Source organism: Moschus berezovskii, chromosome 14 (genome assembly GCF_049115385.1).
Source record: "Moschus berezovskii isolate FMDL1 chromosome 14, NW_MosBer_1.0, whole genome shotgun sequence".
Taxonomy (NCBI): domain Eukaryota; kingdom Metazoa; phylum Chordata; class Mammalia; order Artiodactyla; family Moschidae; genus Moschus; species Moschus berezovskii.
Window position 1 is genome coordinate 58,595,121 of NC_142473.1, and position 27,657 is coordinate 58,622,777.

The 27,657-nt window shown below is 44.6% G+C and overlaps 1 protein-coding gene and 1 pseudogene across 1 annotated transcript; both read left to right on the plus strand.

Annotated features, from left to right (window-relative positions):
- Nucleotides 1-12,571: 12,571 nt before the first annotated feature.
- Nucleotides 12,572-27,090, plus strand: LOC129554032 (2-acylglycerol O-acyltransferase 2-like). Its single transcript, XM_055422681.2, has 6 exons — nucleotides 12,572-12,713; nucleotides 20,157-20,335; nucleotides 23,234-23,438; nucleotides 23,756-23,930; nucleotides 25,477-25,676; nucleotides 26,936-27,090. Exons 1-6 carry the CDS (start codon nucleotides 12,623-12,625, stop codon nucleotides 27,088-27,090), a joined length of 1,005 nt encoding a protein of 334 aa, XP_055278656.2. The 5' UTR covers nucleotides 12,572-12,622.
- LOC148775626 (GTP-binding nuclear protein Ran-like) lies at nucleotides 17,226-17,756 on the plus strand (annotated as a pseudogene).
- Nucleotides 27,091-27,657: the final 567 nt, after the last annotated feature.

The following is a 27,657-nucleotide window of genomic DNA, read 5'->3' on the forward strand; positions in this document are numbered from 1 at the left end:
GGATGTTGTCAATTTGATCTCTGGTGCCTCTGCCTTTTCTAAAACCTGTTTGAACATCTGGAAGTTCACGATTCACATATTGCTGAAGCCTAGCTTGGAGAATTTTGAGCATGACTTTACTACTGTGTGAGATGAGTGCAATTGTGTGGTAGTTTACGCATTCTTTGGCATTCCCTTTCTTTGGGATTGGCTTGAAGACTGACCTTTTCCAGTCCTGTGGCCACTGCTGAGTTTTCCAAATTTACTGGCATATTGAGTGCAGCACTTTCACAGCATCATCTTTCAGGATTTGAAATAGCTAAATTGGAAGTCCATCACCTCCTCTAGCCTTGTTCATCGTGGTGCTCTCTAAGGCCCACTTGACTTCACATTCCACGATGTCTGGTTCCAGTTGAGTGATCACACCATCGTGATTATCTTCGTCGTGAAGCTCTTTTTTGTACAGTTCTTCTGTGTATTCTTGCCACCTCTTCTCAATATCTTCTGCTTCTGTTAGGTCCATAAAATTTCTGTCCTTTATCGAGCCCATCTTTGCATGAAATGTTCCCTTGATATCTCTAATTTTCTTGAAAAGATCTCTTGTTTTTCCTATTCTGTTATTTTCCTCTATTTCTTTGCATTGATCGCTGAGGAAGGCTTTCTTATTTCTCCTTGCTATTCTTTGGAACGCTGCATTCAGATGCTTATATCTTTCCTTTTCTCCTTTGCTTTTCGCTTCTCTTCTTTTCACAGCTATTTGTAAGGCCTCCTCAGACAGCCATTTTGCTTTTTTGCATTTCTTTTCCATGGGGATGGTCTTGGTCCCTGTCTCCTGTACAATGTCACGAACCTCCGTCCAGAGTTCATCAGGCACTCTATCAGATCTAGACCCTTAAATCTATTTCTTACTTCCACTGTATAATCATAAGGGATTTGATTGAGGTCATATCTGAATGGTCTAGTGGATTTCCCTACTTTCTTCAATTTAAGTCTGAATTTGGCAATAAGGAGTTCATGATTTGAGCCACAGTCAGCTCCTGGTCTTGTTTTTGCTAACTGTATAGAGCTTCTCCAACTTTGGCTGCAAAGAATATAATCAATCTGATTTCGGTGTTGACCATCTGGTGATGTCCATGTGTAGAGTCTACTCTTGTGTTGTTGGAAGAAGGTGTTTGCTATGACCAGTGTGTTCTCTTGGCAAAACTCTATTAGCCTTTGCCCTGCTTCACTCCGTGCTCCAAGGCCAAATTTGCCTGTTACTCCAGGTGTTTCTTGACTTCCTACTTTTGTATTCCAGTCCCCTATAATGAAATGGACATCTTTTTTGGGTATTAGTTCTAAAAGGTCTTGTAGGTCTTCATAGAACTGTTCAACTTTGGCTTCTTCAGCATTACTGGTTGGGGCATAGACTTGGATTACTGTAATATTGAATGGTTTGCGTTGGAAACGAACAGAAATCATTCTGCCGTTTTTAAGATTGCATCCAAGTACTGCATTTCGGACTCTTTTGTTGACCATGATGGCTACTCCATTTCTTCCAAGGGATTCTTGCCCACAGTAGTAGATCTAATGGTCATCTGAGTTAAATTCACCCATTCCAGTCCATTTTAGTTCACTGATTCCTAGAATGTCTATGTTCACTCTTGCCATCTCCTGTTTGACCACTTCCAATTTGCCTTGATTCATGGACCTAACATTCCAGGTTCCTATGCAATATTGCTCTTTACAGAATCGGACCTTGCTTCTATCATCAGTCACATCCACAACTGGGTATTTGTTTCGCTTTGGCTCCATCCCTTCATTCTTTCTGGAGTTATTTCTCCACTGATCTCCAGTAGCATACTGGACAACTACCGACCTAGGGAATTCCTCATTCAGTATCCTATCATTTTGCCTTTTGATACCGTTCAATGGGTTCTCAAGGCAAGTATACTGAAGTGGTTTGCCATTTCCTTCTCCAGTGGACCACATTCTGTCAGACCTCTCCACCATGACCCGTCCGTCTTGGGCAGTCCCACACAGCATGGCTTAGTTTCATTGAGTTAGACAGGGCTGTGTTCCATATGATCAGATCAACTAGTTTTTTGTGATTATGATTTCAGTGTGTCTGCCCTCTAATGCCCCTTCCCAATAACTACCGTCTTATCTGGGTTTCACTTACCTTGGTCGTGGAGTATCTCTTCACAGCTGCTCCAGCAAAGTTCATCCGCTGTACCTTACCTTGGACGAGGGGTATCTCCTCAACGCCACCCCTCCTGACCTTGGATGTAGAGTAGCTCCTCTCGGCCCTCCTGTGCCCGCGCAGCCATTGCCTCTTGGACCTGGGACAGCTCCTCTTGGCCACCACCCTGACCTTGGGCATGGGGTAGCGCCTCTAGGCCACATTTCTGTGCGTGGTCGGTTATGCTGAGCTGGCGGCTCTCGCGTCTGCGCCTCCGGAGCCGGCGGCTCTCGCGTTAGTATACTGTATTGGTGTTTTTCTTTCTGGCTTACTTCACTCTGTATAATAGGCTCCAGTTTCATCCACTTCATTAGAACTGATTCAAATGTATTCTTTTTAATGGCTGAGTAATACTCCATTGTGTATATGTACCAAAGCTTTCTTATCCATTCGTCTGCAGATGGACATCTAGGTTGCTTCCATGTCCTGGCTATTATAAACAGTGCTGCAGTGAACACTGAGGTACATGTGTCTCTTTCAGTTCTGGTTTCCTCCGTTTGCATGTCCAGGAGTGGGATTGCTGGGTCATAAGGCAGACCTATTTCCAGATTTTTAAGCAATCGCCACACTGTTCTCCATAGTGGCTGTGCTAGTTTCCATTCCCACCAACAGTGTAAGAGGGTTCCCTTTTCTCCACACCCTGTACAGCATTTATTGCTTGTAGACTTTTGGATAGCAGCCATTCTGACTGGCGTGAAATGGTACCTCGTTGTGGTTTTGATTTGCATTTCTCTGATAATGAGTGATGTTGAGCTTCTTTTCATGTGTTTGTTAGCCATCTGTATGTCTTCTTTGGAGAAATGTCTGTTTAGCTCTTTGGCCCATTTTTTTGATTGGGTCGTTTATTTCTCTGGAATTGAGCTATAGGAGTTGCTTGTATACTTTTGAGAATAATTGTTTGTCCGTTGCTTCATTTGCTGTTATTTTCTCCCATTCTGAAGGCTGTCTTTTCACCTTGATTATAGTTTCCTTTGCTGTGCAGAAGCTTTTAATTTTAATTAGGTCCCATTTGTTTATTTTTGCTTTTATTTCCAATATTGTGGGAGGTGGGTCATGGAGGATCCTGCTGTGATTTATGTCGGAGAGGGTTTTGCCTATGTTCTCCTCTAGGAGTTTTATAGTTTCTGGTCTTACGTTTAGATCTTTAATCCATTTTGAGTTTATTTTTGTGTATGGTGTTAGAAATCTGAATGGTGTTAGAAATCTGTATGGTGTAAGTATCTGAATGCAGAGTTCCAAAGAATAGCAAGGAGAGACAGGAAAGCCTTCCTCAGGGATCATTGCAAAGAAATAGAGGAAAACAACAGAATAGGAAAGACTAGAGATCTTTTCAAGAAAATTAGAGATATCAAGGGAACATTTCATGCAAAGATGGGCTCGATAAAGGGCAGAAATGGTATGGACCTAACAGAAGCAGAAGATATTAAGAAGAGGTGGCAAGAATACACAGAAGAACTGTACAAAAAAGATCTTCACGACCAAGATAATCATGATGGTGTGATCACTCACCTAGAGCCAGACATCCTGGATTATGAAGTCAAGTGGGCCTTAAAAGCATCACTACCAACAAAGCTAATGGACGTGATAGAATTCCAGTTGAGCTATTTCAAATCCTGAAAGATGATGCTGTGAAAGTGCTGCACCCAATGTGCCAGCAAATTTGGAAAACTCAGCAGTGGCCACAGGACTGGAAAAGGTCAGTCTTCATTCCAATCCCAACGAAAGGCAATGCCAAAGAATGTTCAAACTACCACACAATTGTACTCAACTCACACGCTAGTAAAGTCATGCTCAAAATTCTCCAAGCCAGGCTTCAGCAGTATGTGAACCGTGAACTTCCAGCTGGTTTTAGAAAAGGCAGAGGAACCAGAGATCAAATTGCCAACATCCACTGGATCATGGAAAAAGCAAGAGAGTTCCAGAAAAACATCTCTTTCTGCTTCATTGACTAGGCCAATGCCTTTGACTATGTGGATCACAATAAACTGTGGAAAATTCTGAAAGAGATGGGAATACCAGGCCACCTGACCTGCCTCTTAAGAAATCTGTATGCAGGTCAGGAAGCAACAGTTAGAACTGGACATTGAACAACAGACTGGTTCCAAATAGGGAAAGGGGTACGTCAAGGCTGTATATTGTCACCCTGCTTATTTAACTTATATGCAGAGTACATCATGAGGAATGCTTGGCAGGATGAAACACAAGCTGGAATCAAGATTGCTGGGAGAAATATCAGTCACCTCAGATATGCAGATGACACCATCCTTATGGCAGAAAATGAAGAGGAACTCAAAAGCCTCTTGAAGAAAGTGAAAGAGGAGAGTGAAAAAGTTGGCTTGAAGCTCAACATTCAGAAAACGAAGATCATGGCATCTGGCCCCATCACTTCATGGGAAATAGATGGGGAAACAGTGGAAACAGTGTCAGGCTTTATTTTTTTGGGCTCCAAAATCACTGTGGATGCTGATTGCAGCCATGAAATTAAAAGACACTTACTCCTTGGAAGGAAAGTTATGACCAACCTAGACAGCATATTAAAAAGCAGGGACATTACTTTGCCAACAAAGGTCCGCCTAGTCAAGGCTATGGTTTTTCTCGTGGTCATGTATGGATGTGAGAGTTGACTGTGAAGAAAGCTGAGCACCAAAGAACTGATGCTTTTAAATTGATGTGGTGCTGGAGAAGACTCTTGAGAGTCCCTTGTCCTGCAAGGAGATCCAACCAGTCCATTCTAAAGAAGATCAGTCCTGGGTGTTCGTTGGAAGGACTGATACTAAAGCTGAAACTCCAATACTTTGGCACCTCATGCAAAGAGTTGGGTCACTGGAAAAGACTCTGGCTCTGGGAGCGATTGGGAGCGGGAGGAGAAGGGGACGACAGAATGATATGGCTGGATGTCATCACCGACTCGATGGAGGTGAGTTTGAGTGAACTCCGGGAGTTGGTGATGGACAGGAGGCCTGGAGTGCATGGGGTCGCAAAGAGTCAGACACGAGTGAGTGACTGAACTGACTGATGCTGTTAGAAAGTATTCTAGTTTCTTTCTTTTACAAGTGGTTGACCAGTTTTCCCAGCATCACTTGTTAAAGAGATTGTCTTTGCTCCAATGTATATTCTTGCCTCTTTTGTCAAAAATAAGGTGTCCATATGTGCATGGATTTATCTCTGGGCTTTCTATTTTGTTCCATTGATCTATATTTTTGTCTTTGTGCCAGTGCCATACTGTCTTGATGACCGTGGCTTTGTAGTAGAGCCTGAAGTCCGGCAAGTTGATTCCTCCAGTTTCATTCTTCTTTCTCAAGATTGCTTTGGCTATTCGAGGTTTTTTAATTTCCATACAAATTCTGAAATTATTTGTTCTAGCTCTGTGAAAAATACCATTGGGAGCTTGATAGGGTTTGGATTGAATCTATAGATTGCTTTGGATAATATACTCATTTTCACTATATTGATTCTTCCAATCCATGAACACTGTGTGTTTCTCCATCTATTAATATCCTCTTTGATTTCTTTCACCAGTGTTTTATAGTTTTCTATATAGAGGTCTTTTGTTTCTTTAGGTAGTTATATTCCTAAGTACTTAATTCTTTTCTTCGCAATGGTGAATGGAATTGTTTACTTAATTTCTCTATTTTCCAATTATTAATGTATAGGAATGCAAGGGATTTCTGTGTGTTGATTTTATATCCTGCAACTTTACTATATTCATTGACTAGCTCTAGTAATTTTCTGATAGAGTCTTTAGGGTTTTCTGTGTAGAGGATCATGTCATCTGCAAGCAGTGAGTGTTTTACTTCTTCCTTTCCAATTTGGATTCCTTTTATGTCTTTTTCTGCTCTGATTGCTGTGGCCAAAACTTCCAAAACTATGTTGAATAGTAGTGGTGAGAGTGGGCAGCCTTGTCTTGTTCCTGACTTTAGGGGAAATGCTTTCAATTTTTCACCATTGAGGATAATGTTTGCTGTGGATTTGTCATATACAGCTTTTATTATGTTCAGGTATGTTCCTTCTATTCCTGCTTTCTGGAGGGTTTTTTTTTTTTTATCATAAGCGGATGTTGAATTTTGTCAAAGTCTTTCTCTGCATCTATTGAGATAATCATATGGTTTTTATTTTTCAGTTTGTTAATGTGGTGTATTACATTGATTGATTTGCAGATATTGAAGAATCCCTGCATTCCTGGCACAAAGCCCACTTGGTCCTTGTGTATGATCTTTTAAATGTGTTGTTGGATTCTGATTGCTAGAATTTTGTTAAGGATTTTTGCATCTATGTTCATCAGTGATATTGGCCTGTAGTTTTCTTTTGTTGTGGCATCTTTGTCAGGTTTTGGTATTAGGGTGATGGTGGCCTCATAGAATGAGTTTGGAAGTTTACCTTCCTCTGCAATTTTCTGGAAGAGTTTTAGTAGGATAGGTGTTAGCTCTTCTCTAAATTTTTGGTAGAATTCAGCTGTGAAGCCGTCTGGTCCTGGGCTTCTGTTTGCTGGAAGATTTCTGATTACAGTTTCAATTTCCGTGCTTGTGATGGATCTGTTAAGATTTTCTATGTCTTCTTGGTTCAGTTTTGTAAAGTTGTACTTTTCTAAGAATTTGTGCATTTATTCCAAGTTGTCCATTTTATTGGCATTTAGTTGCTGGTAGTCGTCTCATGATCCTTTGTATTTCTGTGTTGTCTGTTGTGATCTCTCCATTTTCATTTCTAATTTTATTGATTTGATTTTTCTCCCTTTGTTTCTTGATAAGTCTGGCTAGTGGTTTGTCAATTTTATTTACCCTGTCAAAGAACCAGCTTTTGGCTTTGTTGATTTTTGCTATGGTCTCTTTTGTTTCTTTTGCGTTTATTTCTGCCCTGATTTTAAGGATTTCTTTCCTTCTACTAACCCTGGGGTTCTTCATTTCTTCCTTTTCTAGTTGCTTTAGGTGTAGAGTTAGGTTATTTAGTTGACTTTTTTCTTGTTTCTTGAGGTATGCCTGTTTTGCTATGAACCTTCCCCTTAGCACTGCTTTTACAGTGTCCCACAGGTTTTGGGTTGTTGTGTTTTCATTTTCATTCATTTCTATTCATATTTTGATTTCTTCTGTGATTTGTTAGTTATTCAGCAGCATGTTGTTCAGCTTTCATATGTTGGAATTTTTAATAGTTTTTCTCTTTTAATTGAGATCTAATCTTACTGTATTGTGGTCAGAAAAGATGCTTGGAATGATTTCATTTTTTTGAATTCACCAAGGCTAGATTTATGGCCCAGGATGTGACCTATCCTGGAGAAGGTTTCATGTGCACTTGAGAAAAAGGTGAAATTCATTGTTTTGGAGTGAAATGTCCTATAGATATCTATTAGGTCTAACTGGTCTATTGTATCATTTAAAGTTTGTATTTCCTTTTTAATTTTCTGTTTAGTTGATCTATCCATAGGTGTGAGTGGGGTATTAAAGTCTCCCAGTATTATTGTGTTATTGTTAATTTCCCCCTTCATGCTTGTTAGCTTTTGTCTTACATATTGCAGTGTTCCTATGTTGGGTGCATATATATTTATAATTCTTACATCTTCTTCTTGGATTGATCCTTTGATCATTATGTAGTGTCGTTGTCTCTTTTCACAGCCTTGTTTTAAAGTCTATTTTATCTACTCCTGTTTTCTTTTGGTCTCTATTTGCGTGGAATATCTTTTTCTAGCCCTTCACTTTCAGTCTGTATGTGTCCCTTGTTTCAAGGTGGGTCTCTTGTAGACAACGTATATAGGGAGAGTGAGGAGATAGAGGTGACCTTGTGGAGAAAAAGGAGAGTCCAAAGGGGGAGAGAGCAGTCAAGCCAGTAATCTCGCTCCCAAGTAAAAATGGGTACTGAAGATTGGGTTCTTAAAGGTACAAATACCAAAAAGCAAAGATTAAAAATCTAGAGTAGAGGTTGGATTCTCAAAAATACAATATTAAAGAAAAAAACAAAGTCACAAAAATTATAAAATATATATATATGAAGTTTGCTTTAAAAAACAAGGTCTTCTTTTTTTGCAGAGTAATAGTAGGTTATAAAAATGAAAATTGAAGGAGTAATAGAGGGCTTAAAATAAAATTGTTTTAATTTAAAAAATGATAATAGTAAAAATACATCTAGGAGACTTTCTCTGTTGTTGTTGTGGACAGTGTGGGTTCAGTTCATTTTCAGATAGTTCCTTGATCCAGCTTATACTTCTCAAGATCTATCTGCCCCTTCCTATGTAGTTAGTGCTAACTATTGCACCTGTCACTTCCAAGGTGGTTCCCTCTGTTTTTTTAGCTTCTTCTGTTTGCTGGTCTCTTCAGCGTCTGATTTCTGCCCTGACACAAGGGGCAATGGTGGACACTTTTTTAGGCTTACTTGATCAGTCGTGCTGTGGGAAGGGAGGAACACTGCTAACAAATAACACTGGTGTGTGCTGGCAGTGTCTCAGCCACACTGGGTTTGCCCCCACGCATGGCGTGTGTGCTTTCCCTGTCTACACCGCTTAGGCTCTAGGTTGCTCTGCTGGGAACTGTCTGAGGCCGTCCCTGGGTTGTATGCACTTCCCAGGTCTAAGCCGCTCAGGTTCAGGTACTTGGGTACTCCACAAAGGCGAAGACTCGGTTGGGCCTGCATTTTGCTCCCATCCCAGGTCCGAGCAGCTCAGGTGACCAGGTGCTTGGTGAGCGCGGTTGCTGCAACTTATCGCCTCCCCTGTCCCTGCCGCTCGGTTTTCTGGGTGTACAACCAGTGCACCTTCTCAGGTGTGCCATGTGTCTCTTCTGGGGAGCTGATATCTGGCTGCAACCCTCCCGGCGTAGGTCGACCATCCAGAATCCCAAGAAGTCTTGGTTAGCAAGGAAGCCTGCTTGCAGTTTGGTAGATGATGCCTCTCTGGGACCACAGTTGCCCCCTTCCAGCTCTCGCTGCCTTTGCCTGCCTGTCTCTGGCAGAGGATGGGTCAGTCTGCAGCCGGCTAGCTCTGCTCAGTCTTTTGTTCTGTGAGCGGACCTGGTGGTGTCTTAGGTTAGGGCTTCTCACGGGGTAGCTATCCCACAGTCTGCTTTGCTAGCTCAAGATAGTACCCTCAGATTGCCCTTGGGGCATTCAGGCCCGGTCCTTACTCTAAGCAATGCAGCCCATACCTCCCCGCCCAGCCCCCTGCTTGCTAGTGGCAGATGCAGGCGTCTATGCTGCTTCTCCGCTGGGAGTTACCTTTGGGCTTGTAATCTGTGGGCTTTAATTATATATTTATTTTTCCTCCTGGTTATGTTGCCCTCTGAGGTTCCAAGGCGTGCCACAGACTCGCCAGTGAGAGTGTTTCCTGGTGTTTGGAAACTTCTCTCTTTTTTGAGACCCCCTTCCCAGGTCGGATTTCCAGCTCTACCTCTTTTGTCTCTCTTTTATCTTCTATATTTTTTCCTACCTCCTTTAGAATACAATGGGCTGCTTTTCTGGGTGCCTCATGGCCTCTGTCAGCACTCAGAAGTTGTTTTGTGGAATTTACTCAGTGTTCAAGTGTCCTTTCGATGAATTTGTGGGGGAGAAAGTGGTCTCTGCGTCCTATTTCTCTGCCATCTTAGGACCCCCCCTCCAGTCCATACCATTTCTGTCCTTTATAGTGCCCTTCTGTATTAAAGGACTTTCTATATCATTAAATGATATCACTTTTCACACCAGCATATAAGATGTCTGACTACACAGAGAGCCAGAGAAGATATGTATCTGAACACTGCATATATTCTGGTTAAAGTCTACATTGGTGCTACAGTTTTCTGCAAAGGCCTGGCACTACTGCTCCTTAGCTTGTGCAATCACATACCCAGCAGTCCCTCTGGCTTATGAGTCTGTGGGAGAAATAAGGGCACAGGGACAGGGGTCAGAGAGAACGTTGTCACCATAGTCCATCAAAGTGGCTGGTTTTGGTAGTGCAAAGCAGCTTTCCATCGCAAGAGATATTTAATCAACAAAGAGTAGAGCATGAACTTGATGAAATGATATTTAATGACTTGTAAACATTTTCATGTGAACCGTGAACTCCCAGATGTTCAAGCAGGGTTTAGAAAAGGCAGAGGCACCAGAGATCAAATTGCCAACATCCGCTGGATCATGGAGAAAACGAGAGTTCCAGAAAAGCATCTATTTCTGCTTCATTGACTATGCCAAAGCCTTTGACTGTGTGGATCACAATAAACTGTGGAAAATTATGAAAGAGATGGGAATCCCAGACCACCTGACCTGCCTCTTGAGAAACCTGTATGCAGGTCAGGAAGCAACAGTCAGAACTGGACATGGAACAACAGACTGGTTCCAGATAGGAAAAGGAGTACGTCAAGGCTGTATATTGTCACCTTGCTTATTTAACTTATATGCAGAGTACATCATGAGGAAAGCTGGGCTGGAAGAAGCACAAGCTGGAATCAAGATTGCTGGGAGAAATATCAATAATCTGGCAGAAAGTGAAGAGGATCTCAAAAGCCTCTTGATGAAAGTGAAAGAGGAGAGTGAAAAGGTTGGCTTGAAGCTCAACATTCAGAAAACAAAGATCATGGCATCTGGTCCCATCACTTCATGGGACATCGATGGAGAAACAGTGGAAACAGTGTCAGACTTTATGTTTTTGGGCTCCAAAATCACTGCAGATGCTGATTGCAGCCATGAAATTAAAAGACGCTTACTCCTTGAAAGGAAAGTTATGACCAACCTTGATACTATATTAAAAAGCAGAGACATCACTCTGCCAACCAAGGTCCATCTAGTCAAGGCTATGGTTTTTCCCGTGGTCATGTATGGATGTGAGAGTTGGACTGTGAAGAAAGCTGATTGCCAAAGAATTGATGCTTTTGAACTGTGGTGCTGGAGAAGACTCTTGAGAGTCCCTTGGACTGCAAGGAGATCCAACCAGTCCATTCTAAAGGAGATCAATCCTGGGTGTTCATTGGAAGGACTGATGCTAAAGCTGAAACTGCAATACTTTGTCCACCTCTTGCGATGAGTTGACTCACTCGAAAAGACTCTGATGCTAGGAAATGTTGGGGGCGGGAGAAGAAGGGGACGACGGAGAATGAGATGTCTGGATGGCATCACCGACTCTGTGGACATGAGTTTGAGTGAATTCCGGGAGTTGGTGATGGACAGGGAGGCCTGGCGTGCTGCGATTCATGGGGTCGCGGAGAGTCGGACAAGACTGAGTGACTGAAATGAACTGAACTGAAACATTTTTAAGTATACTCACTATGATTAGGAAAGCACTGTAACCACAATGAAATTTCCAAGGCATCTATGCCATCAGCCATGAAAGGCAGAGTCCTAAGCACTGGATGACCAGGATATTCCCTGTGTGACCATTTTGCAAAGCTCTGTGGCTACGTGGAGACTGTAGTATGGGCAGGTGAGGGGAAGTCAAGTTCAGTTTTAGACGGGCTGTGATGGAGATGCCAAGCTGACTATCAGGGAGGATGTCAAGTACCCACCTACATAGTCAAATCTAGAGCTTGCGGGGAAGTCAGGGGTAGAGATACAGTTTGGAAGCCTTCATCCTGTAGACAGACTCCATGGCCATGAGCCTGGAGGAGGTCTCTGAGGTGGGGAGAATGGAGAAAAAAGTGAAGGTCCAAAGAATGAGGGGACAGAAGGTCCCTGAAACAGTTAGCCTGCTGAAGGATAAGAGCCACCATGGAGATGCAGAGGTAGATGGAGGGGCAGGTGGGAAATCAGGAGAGTGTGGTGTCTACAGATCAAGTGGTTTCAAGGAGGAGGGAAGAAACAGTTGTGTCTGAGGCTGCTGAGAGGTCAAAATGAGAGCTGAGAATTGATCACTCTTTTCAGCAGTGTGGAGGCCAGTGGTGAAGTTGTCAAGGGTAGTTCCGTGGGACAGTGGCATCTGAAGTCTGGAAGCAAGAGGACAGATTGGAGGAGAGGGCATGGAAATCAGACGGCTCTTCCGTGAGTTTTACTGACCAGGCAAAATGAGGAAAAGGCAGCCAGATGAGGAGACAGTGGGGCCTAGAGATATTTATGTGGGAGCTCATACTTCTTATTTGTAAAGGGGTTCCATGGACCTGGCAGGTGAAAGGAGATAATTACTGCAGCCAGATAGTTGTGTAAGTGTAAAGAGGGCAGGTTTGCCCTACGCTTGCTGCTTTACTTGCCAAGTAATGGGCAAGATTTGAGCAAAGGTGATCTGGCAGATAATGTATTGCCTGAAGAGTCCAGTGCACTTCTCTTCTGTAGTAAGTTTAGTCCAGGCCAGGTGATTTTAAATATTTCACCTAGGATACTGCTCCCTGCCAGGGTAGGTGCAATGAGACTCTAGGCTGGCTGGACACCCTTCCTCCCCACTCCCACAAATACTTAACAACCTCTGGCAGCAACAAAAACCAGCAGGTGTCTCAGACCACAGCAGAGCTCAGAGAAGCCTCCAGAGGAAGCAGAGGAATCAGCATGGTGGAATTTGCACCTTTGTTTTTGCCACTGGAACGCAGGCTCCAGACCTTCGCAGTCTTGCAGTTGATCTTCTATTACTTGGCCCTGCGTAAGGAAAGCTGAGATGGGTTTGGGAGGCCATGGCACCTGCCACTTCAAGAGCCCATGGTGCATTGATGGGGGAAAGATACAGGTCCTAAGGTGGATGCTGAACCTAGTGCCTGGGGATCACCTGGGATGAAAGATATCTTGTTCACATGGTCTTGGGGAAGTTTTGCCAGCAGGAACTGTCTGACTGTCCATGCCCACCTCAGCCTAGCCTGGAATGTGGGAGTGTCCAGAGGTGGACCAAGAGGCAAGTAACCTTGGACTTGGAGCTAGAAGGAAGGCAACTGAGAAAAGGCATCAGGACCATCTGATGCCAGGAACAGTAGCTTGTACCTTGTCCCTTATCTCAAGGGCAAAGGGGATCCCCAGGAGAACTTTAGGTACAGGAGTGAAAAGGTCCAATCTGTGGGTGACAAGCTATAATTTAGGGATCTTCAGTATTGGGATGTTGGGGGAGACAGATGACAGGGAACGATTGCTAGGAAATCAGATTTGGGTCTGTTTGTGGGAACAAAGTAAATCTCCTGTACTGACAGTGGGTGGTGGTGAAAGAGAGTGCAGTCTTTATTGCAGGGGCCAAGGAAGGAGTCCAGGGAACTAAGGCTCATAATGCCTGAAACCCCTCTGATTACCAGGGATTGGTGTGTAGAGACTGGGTGAGGCAGAGATGCTGGGTGCATGATCAACTCCTAGACAATCATTTGATTGATTGGTGGTGAGGTGACTTGGAGTCACCATCATCAACCTTCTGGTTTCCCCTTGTCTGAAGTCTATGGGCTGGTGAGCAATTTCCTCCACCTGCTGGGGGTTCAGTATCTGCAAAACCTCTCAAAGATGAGTCTCAATATTATATTCAACTCTCAGGAACAAACTAAAAGTGTTTGAATTTGTTGAATGGTTAAAGTGCTATTTATTTTCTTGCTTTACTGTTTTCTTTCTGTGTTTATGATTTCTCTTAAAAATTTTATTTTTGAAATGTGGTTAAAGCTTAGGCAGTTGAAGATTTACTACAAATAAGAGGCAGGCAGAGGACAAGAGGGCTCTTTCCCAGGAAGGCTGCATAGATTCAGCTCAATTACAAGGTCTCAGTCTACAACAGGGGTCATCATGTAGACCCATGAGTGAAAACCAGCTCCCTGATCGTTTTTGTGTTTGTATAGCCCATGAGCGAAGTATGGCTTTTGCGTATTAAATGCTTGCATTTTAAATGATTCTGTGCCTATGCAGTATCCTTCAAGTTGCCTCCTGAGCCTCAGTGTCTGAAATACTTACAATCTGACTTTTTGGAAAGGATTACTTACCTTGGTCTAGAGAGGCTGGCAGTGGGTGGAGAGAAGGGGCTCTTTTCCAAAGATATTAGGAGATGCATCTACAAGGCAGAAAGTACAGGCCTTCAGGAAAGTAAGTTTTTCCAGGAGGCCAGTAAACATTGCACATATAGTGAAGAGATGGTTCATGTTGGCCTACTGCAGTTGTTTGGGGAAGACGAAGATGTGGCCTGAGAGGTCAAGAACGTGTTACTGAAGACTCAGGCCCCAGCAACTAATACTTTCCAGTGGGTTTCTTGTTTAATCTGCTTCTTTCCTCTTGTCTGTAATTCACACACTCACGCAAGAAGGTAGTTCAGTTCAGTTCAGTCACTCAGTCCTGTCCGACCCACTACAACTCATGGACTTCAGCACACCAGGCCTCCCTGTCCATCACCAACCCCCGAGGTTTACTCAAGTCACGTCCATTGAGTCGGTGATGTCTTCCAACCATCTCATCCTCTATCACCCCCTTCCCCTTCTTCCTTCAATCTTTCCAGCATTATGGTCTTTACAAATGAGTCAGTTCTTCGCATCGGGTGGCCAAATATTGGAGTTTCAGCTTCAACATCAGTCCTTCCAATGAATATTCAGGATTGATTTCCTTTAGTATGGACTGGTTGAATCTCCTTGCAGTCCAAGGGACTCACAAGAGTCTTCTCCAACACCACAGTTCAAAAGCATCAATTCTTCATCACTCAGCTTTTTTTATAGTCCACTTCTCACATCCATACATGACTACTAAAAACCATAGCCTTGACTATTCGGACCTTCATTGACAAAGTAATGTCTCTGCTTTTAATATGCTGTCTAGCTTGTTCTTAACTTTCCTCCCAAGGAGTTAGTGTCTTTTAGTTTCACAGCTGCAGTCACTATCTACAGCGATTTTGGAGCCCCCCAAAATAAAGTCAGCCACTGTTTCCACTGTTTCCCCATCTATTTTCCATGAAATGATGGGACCAGATGGTATGATCTTAGTTTTCTGAATGTTGAGCTTTAAGTCAACTTTTCCTCTCACCTCTTTCACTTTCATCAAGAGGCTCTTTAGTTCTTCACTTTCTGCCATCAGGGTGGTGTCATCTGCATATCTGAGGTTATGAGGGAGTGATGGAGATGTGATAATGAGGGAGATGTTTAGATTGGGGAGTTTCTGATCAATTAGGAATGCCCACAGAATTAAATTCTTTTTTTTTTTGACTGAAAAACCAATTCATGTATTCTAACACATCGAAACAAAATGTGTGTTCTGAAAGTCAAAGATTCACCGCACATCTTACCCTACAACAAACCGCTATTAACAACTGGTTTTATTCTCTCAACCTGGATGGAAAAAGGAGCAGGAAGGTTAGCTCCTTTCAAAGAGCTGGTGTTGATCTCATCTGCATCTCCATGTCCTAGAAGAGTTAATGTTGATAAATGCTTGTTGAATGAATGAATGTTGGGAGCATGATATGGACATAATAGTAGAATTGAAACCACCACTCATCCTACTGGCTTTCTGTATGAGGTTAGCTAACAAAAATACCCTCTCTGGGTCTCGGTAAAATGGGATTTTACATCCTTCCTTCTTGGCATTATGAAGGGAAAGCAGGCATTTCCTTTCTTAGGGACTGAAAATATACCCAAGTTATGATTTTGCCTGCTGACAGACGTTAAAGGAGTTGCCAGAATGAAGGAGATGTTTAGATGGGGGAGTTTTTTCTGATGAAGCAGAAATGCCCACATTTTTAAATTGTTTTTTCATGACTGAAAAACAAATACATGCTATTTTAGCACATCAAAACAAAATGTGTACTCTAAAAGTCAAAGATTTCCTCCAAATCCTACCCCACAAAGAACCACTATTAAAAACTGGTTTTATTCTCTTGACCCAGATGGAAGTTCTAGTTTCATGGGTACAGAGATTCAGTTTATGAAGATGAAAAGAGTTCTGAGATGAAGGCTGGTATCATTTCCACAACAGTGTGAATTAATTTAATGCTGCCAAATTGCCTGTCAAAAATCATTTAGAATATATGTCCAGGAGGGCGATTGCTGGGTCCTATTGTATTCTAATAGTTTTATAAGAAATCTCCATACTGTTCTCCATAAGGCCTCTGTCATGAGCTCATAATTTGGAAAGATACAGTCTCCCGAATGTTCATAACAGCACATTTACAATAGCTAGGACATGGAAGCCACCTCAACATCCATTAGAGTAATGCATAAAGAAGATGCAGTAATACAGGTAATGGAATATTACTCAGTCATAAAAAGGAACATATTAACGCCATTTTCAGTAACATGTGTGGACCTAGGGATTGTCAAACTGAGTGAAGATAGCCAAAGAAAGACAAATATCACATGATATCACTTATATGCAGAATCAAAAAGAGATATAGATGTACTTATTCACAAAACAGAAGTAGGAAAAAACCTATGGTTACCAGGGGATAAGGGGGAAGGATAAGTTGAGAAATTTGGTTGACAAATAATGCTGCTGCTGCTGCTAAGTCACTTCAGTCGTGTCCGACTCTGTGTGACCCCATAGACGGAAGCCCACCAGGCTCCCCTGTCCCTGGGATTCTCCAGGCAAGAACACTGAAGTGGGTTGCCATTTCCTTCTCCAACGTGTGAAAGTGAAAAGTGAAAGTGAAGTCGCTCAGTCGTGTCCGACCCTTAGCGACCCCATGGACTGCAGCCTACCAGGCTCCTCCATCCATGGGATTTTTCTAGGCAAGAGTACTGGAGTGGCTTGCCATTGCCTTCTCTGACAAATAATGCTACTGTATATAAAATAGATAACAATAAGGACATCTGTGTAGCACAGGGATCTCTACTCAGTGTTCTGTAATGATCTTCATAGGAAAGGAAATAAGAAAAAAAAAACAGCATCGATATGTGTACGAGTTTAACAGATTTACTTCCTATACAACTGAAACTTATGCAACATGTAAATGGGGGGCTGCGGAGGGGACGGGTGTTGGGGGATCCAGGCAGCGGCGGGCTGCGGCCATGAGGAGGCGGTTTAGCGAGTCCTCTGGGCGGAGAGTTCTTGCTCCCCTGCCGTGGAGGCCGTGAGGGCGCTGGGACTCGAGCTGCGTAACATCATCTGCCCAAGGAGAACCCCAAGTTCAGTTCAAACTTGTTTTGGTTGGTGATGGTGGTACTGGAAAAACTACATTCATGAAGCGTCATCTGACTGGTGAATTTGAGAAGCAGTATGTAGCTACCTTGGGTGTTGAGGTCCATCCTCTTGTGTTCCATACCAACAGAGGACCTATTAAGTTCAATGTATGGGATACAACTGGTCAGGAGAAATTTGGTGGACTGAGAGATGGCTGTTATATACAAGCTCAGTGTGCCATTATAATGTTTGACGTAACATCAAGAGTTACTTACAAGAATATGCCTAACTGGCATAGAGATCTGGTACGAGTGTGTGAGAACATCCCAATTGTGTTGTGTGGCAACAAAGTGGATATTAGGACTTAAAGGTTAAGGCAAAGTCAATCGTCTTCCACTGAAAGAAGAATCTTCAGTTCTATGACATTTCTGTCAAAAGTAACTACAACTTTGAAAAGCCCTTCCTCTGGCTTGCTAGAAAACTGATTGGAGACCCTAACTTGGAGTTTGTCGCCATGCCTGCTCTTGCCCCGCCAGAGGTGGTCATGGACCCAGCCTTGGCAGCATAGTAGGAGCACGATTTAGAGGCTGCTCAGACAACTGCTCTCCCGGATGAAGATGATGACCTGTGAGAAAGTGAAGCTGGGGCCCAGAGTCAGAAGTCTAGTTTTATAGGTAACTGTCCTGTGATGTCAGTGGTGCAGGGTGTTTGCCACTTTATTATATAGCTAAGCAGAACACAAATTGCCAACATCCGCTGGATCGTGGAGAAAGCAAGAGAGTTCCAGAAGAGCATCTATTTCTGCTTCATTGACTATGCCAAAGCCTTTGACTGTGTGGATCACCATAAACTGTGGAACATTCTGAAAGAGATGGGAATACCAGACCACCTGACCTGCCTCTTGAGAAACCTGTATGCAGGTCAGGAAGCAACAGTCAGAACTGTACATGGAACAACAGACTGCTTCCAAATAGGAAAAGGAGTACGTCAAGGCTGTATATTGTCACCTTGCTTATTTAACTTATATGCAGAGTACATCATGAGGAACGCTGGGCTGGAAGAAGCACAAGCTGGAATCAAGATTGCTGGGAGAAATATCAATAATCTCAGATATGCAGATGACACTACCCTTATGGCAGAAAGTGAAGAGGAACTCAAAAGCCTCTTGATGAAAGTGAAAGAGGAGAGTGAAAAGGTTGGCTTGAAGCTCAACATTCAGAAACCAAAGATCATGGCATCTGGTCCCATCACTTCATGGGACATCGATGGAGAAACAGTGGAAACAGTGTCAGACTTTATGTTTTTGGGCTCCAAAATCACTGCAGATGCTGATTGCAGCCATAAAATTAAAAGACGCTTACTCCTTGGAAGGAAAGTTATGACCAACCTTGATAATATATTAAAAAGCAGAGACATTACTTTGCCAACAAAGGTCCGTCTAGTCAAGGCTATGGTTTTTCCCGTGGTCATGTATGGATGTGAGAGTTGGACTGTGAAGAAAGCTGATCGCCGAAGAATTGATGCTTTTGAACTGTGGTGCTGGAGAAGACTCTTGAGAGTTCCTTGTACTGCAAGGAGATCCAACCAGTCCATTCTAAAGGAGATCAATCCTGGGTGTTCACTGGAAGGACTGATGCTAAAGCTGAAACTGCAATACTTTGGCACCTCTTGCGACGAGTTGACTCACTGGAAAAGACTCTGATGTTGGGAAAGGTTGGGGGAGGGGGAAGGGGACAACCGAGAATGAGATGTCTGGATGGCATCACCGACTCTGTGGACATGAGTTTGAGTGAACTCCGGGAGTTGGTGATGGACAGGGAGACCTGGCGTGCTGTGATTCATGGGGTCGCGGAAAGTCGGACACGACTGAGCGACTGAACTGAACTGAACTGAAGCAGAACACGTGCTTAATCTTTGGATGCTGAAGGAGATGGATGGGCTTTGGAGTGAATGTGGCAGTTTAAAAAAAAATACCTTCTTTTTTTGGACCTGCATATTTAGGTGTTTTGGAACACAGTTGTTTCCTCCTTGAGTTTCAAATATAAGACTGCTATAGTCACATGACAATATGAGAGGTGGAATCTTGTTTGTTACTGTCATTCCCATTCCTTTTCGTTTGGAATCAGAATAAAGTTGTATTTCAAATATCTAAAAAAAAAAAAAAACAACATGTAAATGAACTATACTCTAACGAAAATTTGAAAAGAATAATAAAACACCAAAGAGTCATTTTGATGACTAGTATATGTTAAACATATTTTACCATTGTTAAAATTGAGAAGGCAAAACAAAGTGCTCCAAATACAACCCTGAAGCCAGCACCAGGAGGGCAGGCATTCCTGTCCATTGTTCTCAGCTTAACCACCGGCACCTGGCATGTTGGAGGTACTCTGTAGAAAGCGAGGCTCTGTGAGCCCCAAAATACTTTGATTTATGCATTTTGCTACTATTCAGACTGGGCTTCCCCACAGCAGTAAAGAATCTGGCTGCAATGCAGGGGCCACAGGAGATGTGGGTTTGATCCCTGGGTCTGGAAGTTCCTCTAGAGGAGAGCGTGGAAACTCACTCCAGTACTCTTGCCTGGCTAACATGAACAGTGGAGCCTGGAGGGCTACAGTCCACAGCGCAAAGAATCCTGTGGAAGTGGGCTGGGTAGAAACAATACCTTTCTCTGGGGTTCTAAAGAATGGATACCGGAAACAGTTCATCCTGTCACATCTCCATCAGGCCTTTATTGAAAATCTGGTGAATACACACAGGAAAGGAGTTGGATGGGAAGACCCAAATGAGTAAGCAATCTGGTGCAGTGGAAAAATGTGAGTTTGAAATTAGGCCAACTGGTTTAAAATCCAGGATGTCAATGTGACACTTGTCATGTTGACAGCATTCTCTTCTCCTCCAAACCTTGGGAAGCTGATCGCTTCCTCTTAGGAGTAGGGCTAGAATGGACAGTGCCGCCAGAGCTCAGTATACGGGGAGAGCTTGTTCCTTCATGTCTCTGACCACTAATGGTTCCTCCGTCCCTTCCCAGACTTGGTCTGCTGCATAGTCTTCATAGGTCTCCTGTTCACAAGATTCTGGATGATCAGTATCCTGTATGCAATCTGGTGGTACCTGGATCGAGACACACCACGGCAGGGGGGCAGGCAGAGTGCTTTCATAAGGCACTGGACCATATGGAAGTACACGAAGGACTATTTCCCCATCTCGGTGAGTATGGGGCTGACTAGGGAGTGGTCAGGACCAAAGTCCCCACGTATCCATGGGGATGTTTGACCCTGTGTATAGTTAGCAGAATACTGGGCCGGAAGCAGGAGACAGGCTTCTACCACTCTGCAGCTAGGGGAAGAATCAGCTGCTGTCTGGCTATGGTTGTGCGACTTCAGTGAGGTGAGGCCACTATGACAACTGATGAATGAACAGGATTTGAGGAACTCAGTAGGCCATGTAGTGCAGCACACTTATGTATCTGACAGGTATAAATCCCTCAACAGTCTAAGTTTAGGGTGAAGGAATCCGTAAAGAAAAGAAGATTTTCAGAGCATCTGGCTGACATTTTATCAGATGAGGATACTGATACCCTGCAGGGAAGAAGGTGTGAGCAAGGATATAGAACAGGTTTTTTTTTTTTTTTTTACTGCTTTTAAGTGTGTGCATTGGCTCTGAGAATAGAAACACAGCAGAGAGCCCTCAGGATGTATCCTGCCCCTGTGTGTTTGATATGTTATGTCTCCTTGGACACAGCTTTGCTCATTCTGAATCAAGGTTTCCTTAGGGATCCACTAAAGAGTCCAGTTAATACTATTCTGCCTATCTCTTAATCTCTGATCTCTGGCTCATGGTACCTCATGTCATTTTGTACACTGAACTCTGGACCAAGGATCAGTCCTTAAGGATGCAGGCCCCTGAATTTCAGTGAACTGACGTTTGGTCCATTCTGAATCCCAGACTGGCTAAACCCTTGGATGTCAGCAGCTGTGATGGTTGATTATCCAGTGGGGATAGGAAGAGGAAGGCAGTGAGGACACAGAGAGGAGCCAGGCGGGGGCAGGCGGCCCTCTCTGGACACAGGAGACAAGAATGTATATGGTGTCTCCTCTGAGCAAGGACTTCATAGAGTCTACTACCAGGTCTGCAACATGCCAGCTGTATGACCTGGGGTGAGTTACACATGCTCTCTGAGCCTCGATTTTTCCATTGTATATTGGACATGCTGTCACATACATCACTGGGTTGTGTGGAGTCCATAAGACATCAGGTGATCCTGGGACCTTCTAAGGACAGCATCTGGCTCTCCTTTCACCCCTGGAACTGCTGTCATTTGTACATCCGGCAGAAAAACTCTGTTGAGCATCTCTGTGCCAATCTTATCTATGTCTGTTCTGTCCCTCTTTTAACCAGGTATCTACCCCAGAGGATTTCTCACATAGGACACTATTGACATTGTGGGAAACATATTTTCAGAAATTTCATGAGCACAGTGTTCTGGATTGTAGGCCCCTGCAGTCCTGTGGCAATAGCAGCTGCAGATGGCGGGCAGTACCAAGGAGCAGCCAGCAGAAGGAGAGATGACATGCACTTTCACCGCCCTGTCCTGGACTGAGGCCTGCAGGAGGCGCTATGGTTCATAGATTCTGACTCTTGTCATCTCACAGGAGAGCTTCCAAGTCATCCACACACCTTAACAGAGCAGGCCCTGCATGATCTTTGGTTGGCAGTGGATAGGGGGGTCAGAGAGTCTCTGCTATCTACTGGAAACAAGTGTACAACCTTAGAGTTGTCAGGTGTTTTGTTCTGAGGTCTTACTGAGGAATGTATTCAGAGATAGCCTCTCAGAAATCTCTGAGGAGCTGTTCTGAAAGGGAAGGGAGAAGTCAGTATTTACGGGGCTTTGTTGGAAAAAACAAAACCAAACCAAACAACCCATGTGGCTAAACATCAAAAGATTGCTGCCAGTCAAAAAGCAGACATCTCCAGTTAATGATTTTCATGTTTTTCTACATACGGGGAGATACAAAATCTGGGTTCACTGCAGTTATTCCTGTGATGTGCATGCTCACTCTCTGTGACCAGTATCCTATTATCTTCCATCCTGAATTCCTTTCAAGGCCCATTGTCAGTTGCAGCAACTGTGGCCGCTGGCTTGAAGGCAGGCAAGCAACATTCCTTGTCCTAACAACTCTGCTCAGGCTACTCCACATCACAAGCCTTTATGCTATGATTCTACCAACTAGAGCCTAAAGGAAGAGTTTCTAGAGAGTTTGGGAGACTACTTCTGAGCACTGGAGCTTTCTAAATGCACCCTATGGGCTTCCTACAGAGGAAATGGTAGAGAATCAGGCAGTGTTTCCCCAAGGACAATTGATTCCCCCTCATCCTGAAGATCAGTTCAGGAGCTGGGTTTCTATGTAAGATTTCATTATCCAGGAAAGCAGTGTCTACATAGGCCAAGGCCTGAGCAGGGGTGCAGTGCTGTGGCCAGGCTGTGACCTGGTGTCAGGAAGTGCTGCAGACTTCACAGGACACCTCCCTGACCCCTCTCAACCCACACCCTTTGGCATCACTAGAGACTTCATGCCCCTGTCCCCAATTTGTACCTTTAGCACCTTGGAGTCTCTTACACTGAGTTAAAGGGACTCAGAGGTGCAGCTCTTTACCCGGGACAGAAGGCCAATTGCCACAAGCTTGGGGAGGGGCTCACTCCCTCCAGTGCTGACTCCTTCATTCTCGTCAGGCTCTACCTGGAAGAAGGTCTCCCTCCCAGTAGGACATTGGCTTGTCTGCAGTCTTCTTCCCATGAGTCCTAACTCTGCCTTCTGCATGGTTCTTCCTTCTGAGGCAGGCGGCATTGGTCATCCATTTGTGGCTCTGTTCTCTCCCCCTTCATTCCATAGTCTCCCAGAGCATCTCCTCTGCTCCATGCTTGCACTGGGGACAGGATCCTCAGACAGCCCATCTCTCATCACAGGACACTCACATGGGGTGTGAAAACACTTGGGCACAGGAGACACATAGAAGAGGTCATGCCAGAAACTTAACTGGGAGACCGGAGCGGGGGTGGGGGGGTACTAGGTGCAGCCCCGATTTACCTGATTGCTGTCCCTGCAGCTGGTCAGGACCGCTGAGCTGGACCCCTCCCGGAACTACCTGGCTGGCTTCCACCCTCATGGGGTCCTCGCCACTGGAGCTTTCACCAACCTGTGCACAGAGGGCACGGGCTTCTCCTCAGTTTTTCCAGGCATCCGCTCACATCTGATGATGATGCACTGGTGTTTCTGGGCCCCTGTCTTCAGGGATTGCATCATGTCAGGGGGTGAGTCCTGCCACTCTTTCTAATCCAGGAAGATGAGGGCTGAAGGCATGAGGAAGGGGCTTAAGGAGGGCGCCCAATTGTTCTCTACTTCTTCCAAGTGAATGTGCAGTAGGCAAGGAGATGAGACCCAAAGAAGCATTTTCCATTCCTGTGTGCTCAGTGATGAGTTTCATGGGAGTATTGGGAAAGGAGGTAGCACTCAGTGCCTGTCATCTGGGGACTCCCAGTTGGAGAGTCGGGTAGAGCCCAAGCCCCAATACTCCTGAACCAGGCTTGCCCCCTTCATACTGCACGTGACCACTTTCCTCTCTCCCCAGGGCTGGTCTCATCAGACAAGGAGAGTGCTGCTCACATTCTGAGCAGGAAAGGAGGTGGCAACCTGCTGTCCATAGTTGTTGGGGGCGTCCAGGAGTCACTGAATGCCAGGCCTGAAACCTACAAGCTGGTGCTGCGGAACCGCAAGGGCTTCATCAGGCTTGCCCTGATGCACGGGTATTGGGGAGAGGGCCCTGGGTTCAACTGGAGATTGGCAAGGATTGTAGTTTGGAGGGAAGACTGCAGAGGCAAATGCAGATCCTCTTTTGGCGGGGAGAATCTCAATCCACTGACAATGAAGATTGTATATTGGTGATAGATGCACTGTCTCAGGCCTAAATACCCAAAGAAGATTCTAGATGGAAGATTTTGTAACTAAAGGGATTAAGTTCCAAAGGTCATATTGCTGAAAGGTTGCATTAAATCTGAGATCTAGGAACTCAGGGAGAATGGAGCTTGGGACATAACTTAAAGCTATTCTCCTATCTTTAAACATGTGTGAAGAATACAAAGCTAGCTGGAAGAGATCTTCCCAGAAAGTCTGCAGATGTTTTATATCTGGATGGACTCTTAGCTGTATTCTGTTTTGTCTTATGATCCTGTATTTGGAAAGGGTTAATCTTGAACTTGTGCCGGATCTGCTTCTGTGACTTTAACCCTCTTCATGCAGCTTTTCTTACTGTGAAAGTTAAAGTGAAGTTGCTCAGTCGTGTCCGACTCTTTGCGACCCCATGGATTGTAGCCTACCAGGCTCCTCTGTCCATGGGATTTTCCAGGCAAGAATACTGGAGTGGGTTGCCATTTCCTTCTCCAGGGGATCTTCCCAAACCGGGGATCGAACCTGAGTCTCCCGCATTGCAGTCAGACGCTTTACCCTCACTGTAGGAACAGATAATGGACTTCCTAAGGGAGATAACCTGAGTTGCCCTCCTATAAAGGACTGTAAGGAAGTGAAACTAACACATTCCTCTGCCTGATGCTTGCCGTTCTATTAGACATTTGCAAGGATCAAATAATATTTTTAGTTTGTTTCTTCACCTATATCCCAATCTATGATCATAAAGAACTTAGCAACCTGGCCCTTCAGGATGGTTATTTGGAGGCACTAGCCTGCCATCTTCTTGGTCATCCATTCGGAATAAAGTCCTTTCCTTGTCCCAACACTTCGTCTCAGATTCACTGGCCTATCTTATGGCAAGAAGAGAGAACATGGACTCAGAAACAATCCCAGTGCCAGTCATTGACTCTGAGAAGAGCCATGACCTGCTTGAAGTTATAAAAGAAGCCCTGGCAGGTCTGGAAGACACCTGAGGTCTCCTGGTTTTGTCCCAGGGCTCTGTCCTCTGTTCCAGTTCCTGCTCACTAGGTCCCTACAGGAGGCTGCTACTGCTAAGTCACTTCAGTCGTGTCTGACTCTGTATGACCCCATAGAGGGCAGCTCACCAGGCTCCCCCGTCCCTGGGATTCTCCAGGCAAGAACACTGGAGTGGGTTGCCATTTCCTTCTCTAATGTGTGAAAGTGAAAAGTGAAAGTGAAGTCACTCAGTCGTGTCTGACCATTAGCGACCCCACAGACTGCAGCCTACCAGGCTCCTCCATCCATGGGATTTTTCTAGTCAAGAGTACTGGAGTGGCTTGCCATTGCCTTCTCCAACAGGAGGCTAGGGGACCATTTTTGTGCCTTCTTTCTCCTCCACACGCCCTATCTCCTGTCTCCCTCTAGGGCAGCTCTGGTGCCGATCTTCTCCTTTGGGGAGAATGACATATATGACCAGGTTGAGAACTCTCCTGGTTCCTGGTTGCGGTGGTTTCAGGACCGACTTCACAAGAGCACTAGAGGTTCCATCCCTCTCTTCTATGGCCGTGGAGTCTTCCAGTACAGCTTTGGTCTTATGCCCTACCGCCGACCCATCACCACTGTGGGTGAGCCTAAACCCGGTCTGGGAAGGGGAAGTGTTATAGAGTTAGAAGCCTGCACTTGTGCTGCAAGGAGACATGGACCAGAACACCCTTGACATTGTGGAGAACACTTTCTAGTGTGTGAAATAGACACATATGCAAGTAACACTATGAAAGGCAGTAGAATGAGAAGGGTAACAGGGACACAAAAGTCAGTAGCCACTACAGATTACTGAGCCACTGCAGTGTGTCAGACACTGTACTTAGTCCTTACATGCAGCAGCTTATTTTTCCCAACAACTTGGGACTCTCATCCATATTTTATTTATTGCAAACCCAGATCCACAGAGATCACGCTGCCTTCCAAGAGATCACCCTGCCTTTGGTAACAAAGTTGAGGTTTGATAAGAGTATGTGGTTCTTTATTATGCAAGACAAGGAGGGTTTAATTCTGACCACAGGGTCTAATGACAGTAACTGGATAAGGTGGATACAAGACCATGGCAGGTCTGTTAGATCTGCGTGTAAAGTAGCAATCAGAAGTCTCTGAAGGAGAGCCAGATGGATTTCCTTGTAAATAATGGACATGGGCTCTAGTCCATAGACTTAGCACCATTTTTAAACTATTTGCTTTCTTCTGAAATTTCAACTAGGTTCCAATGTCAGAACTAATAGTGCTGTTCATCTTCATTCACTCAGTCATTTCTTAGTTGAATACAGGCAAACCCCTCTACCAAACTTTCTTTTCATTATGTGGTAATATTCTAATGAATATTTACAGTGCTGTTGCCTCAGGACAATTCCCAAGAGAGGAAGACATGGCAGCTGCCTTCTGATCTACCTCTTCCCACAGACACAGTCTCTTCCAATCATGGCATCTGAGACTCCCAGATCCACATTTCCCTGAGGCTAAGAGCCCATCCCCAGGGCTTACACCCTGGTACTCAATTTTTCCTGGCTATGTTACCTTGAACAAGTTATTTAGCCTCCTCCCTGGGACTCATTTCCTCAGCAGTCAAACAGGATTAAAACCAGGTTATATCTCCATATAATTGTTAGGATAACATAAGAGATAATGCCTGCAAATGCCTGCTGGCTGTGTTGTTGATATACAGACTGTTGAAGTTGACCTAACATCTTAGAATCTATAACACAAAATAGAATTGAATGGGAAGGATTTAGAGTGCTTGCCTATTCAGATGACCATTGTAGTGGGAATACCAATGTCCCTGCGCCTTCAGTGGTTCTGGCTCTGAGCCACCACTCACCTCTGTGTCTTGCAGTGGGGAAGCCCATTGAGGTGCAGAAGACACTGCATCCCTCCCAGGAGGAGGTGGACAGGCTTCACCAACACTACATGAAGGAGCTGGAAAATCTCTTTGAAGCCCACAAGCTCAAGTACAACGTTCCCCGAGACCAGCACTTGGAGATCTGCTGAACGCCACCCAGAGGAGGGGCTCCTCCAAAATGCAGGGCTGGCATTAGGGAGGATGGAGGGAGGTGCTCTGGTCCCAGAAGGCTTCCTGCAGGTGTCTGTTGAACACATCTCTAGAGCCTTCGCTGACCCCATGCCAGTCCTTGTGTCACAGCTGGCTCCTGGGAGAGGAGACCAGACTCTGGCATCAGTGATTGCTCTCCTGCTGTGACTCCTCTGTAATGGGTCCTCTTCATGTCTGCCCACCTGAGAAGTGGGAGAGATTCTGGGAGAGAATGATGTCTGTGTCTCTGTCCTTTGTGATTCTGTCACTCAATGAGTGGGACAAAGTGGCTCCAGTGAGCAGGTTTCTCTTCCTCTGCTTTGAGTGACAGCACAGAAGCCACCAGCAAGTACAAGGCTTTTTCCTACAAGCTCCTCCAGCCAAAACCTCCTGATTCCACCAGGCACTTTTGAGTTTCTGAGTCATCTGAGCCCCGGGCTGGCAGTCACAGAGGCCCACAGGAGAGGAAGGAGACTTCAGCTCTGTCACTGGCTAAAGGACCATGAGTATACCTCTTCAACCTACTT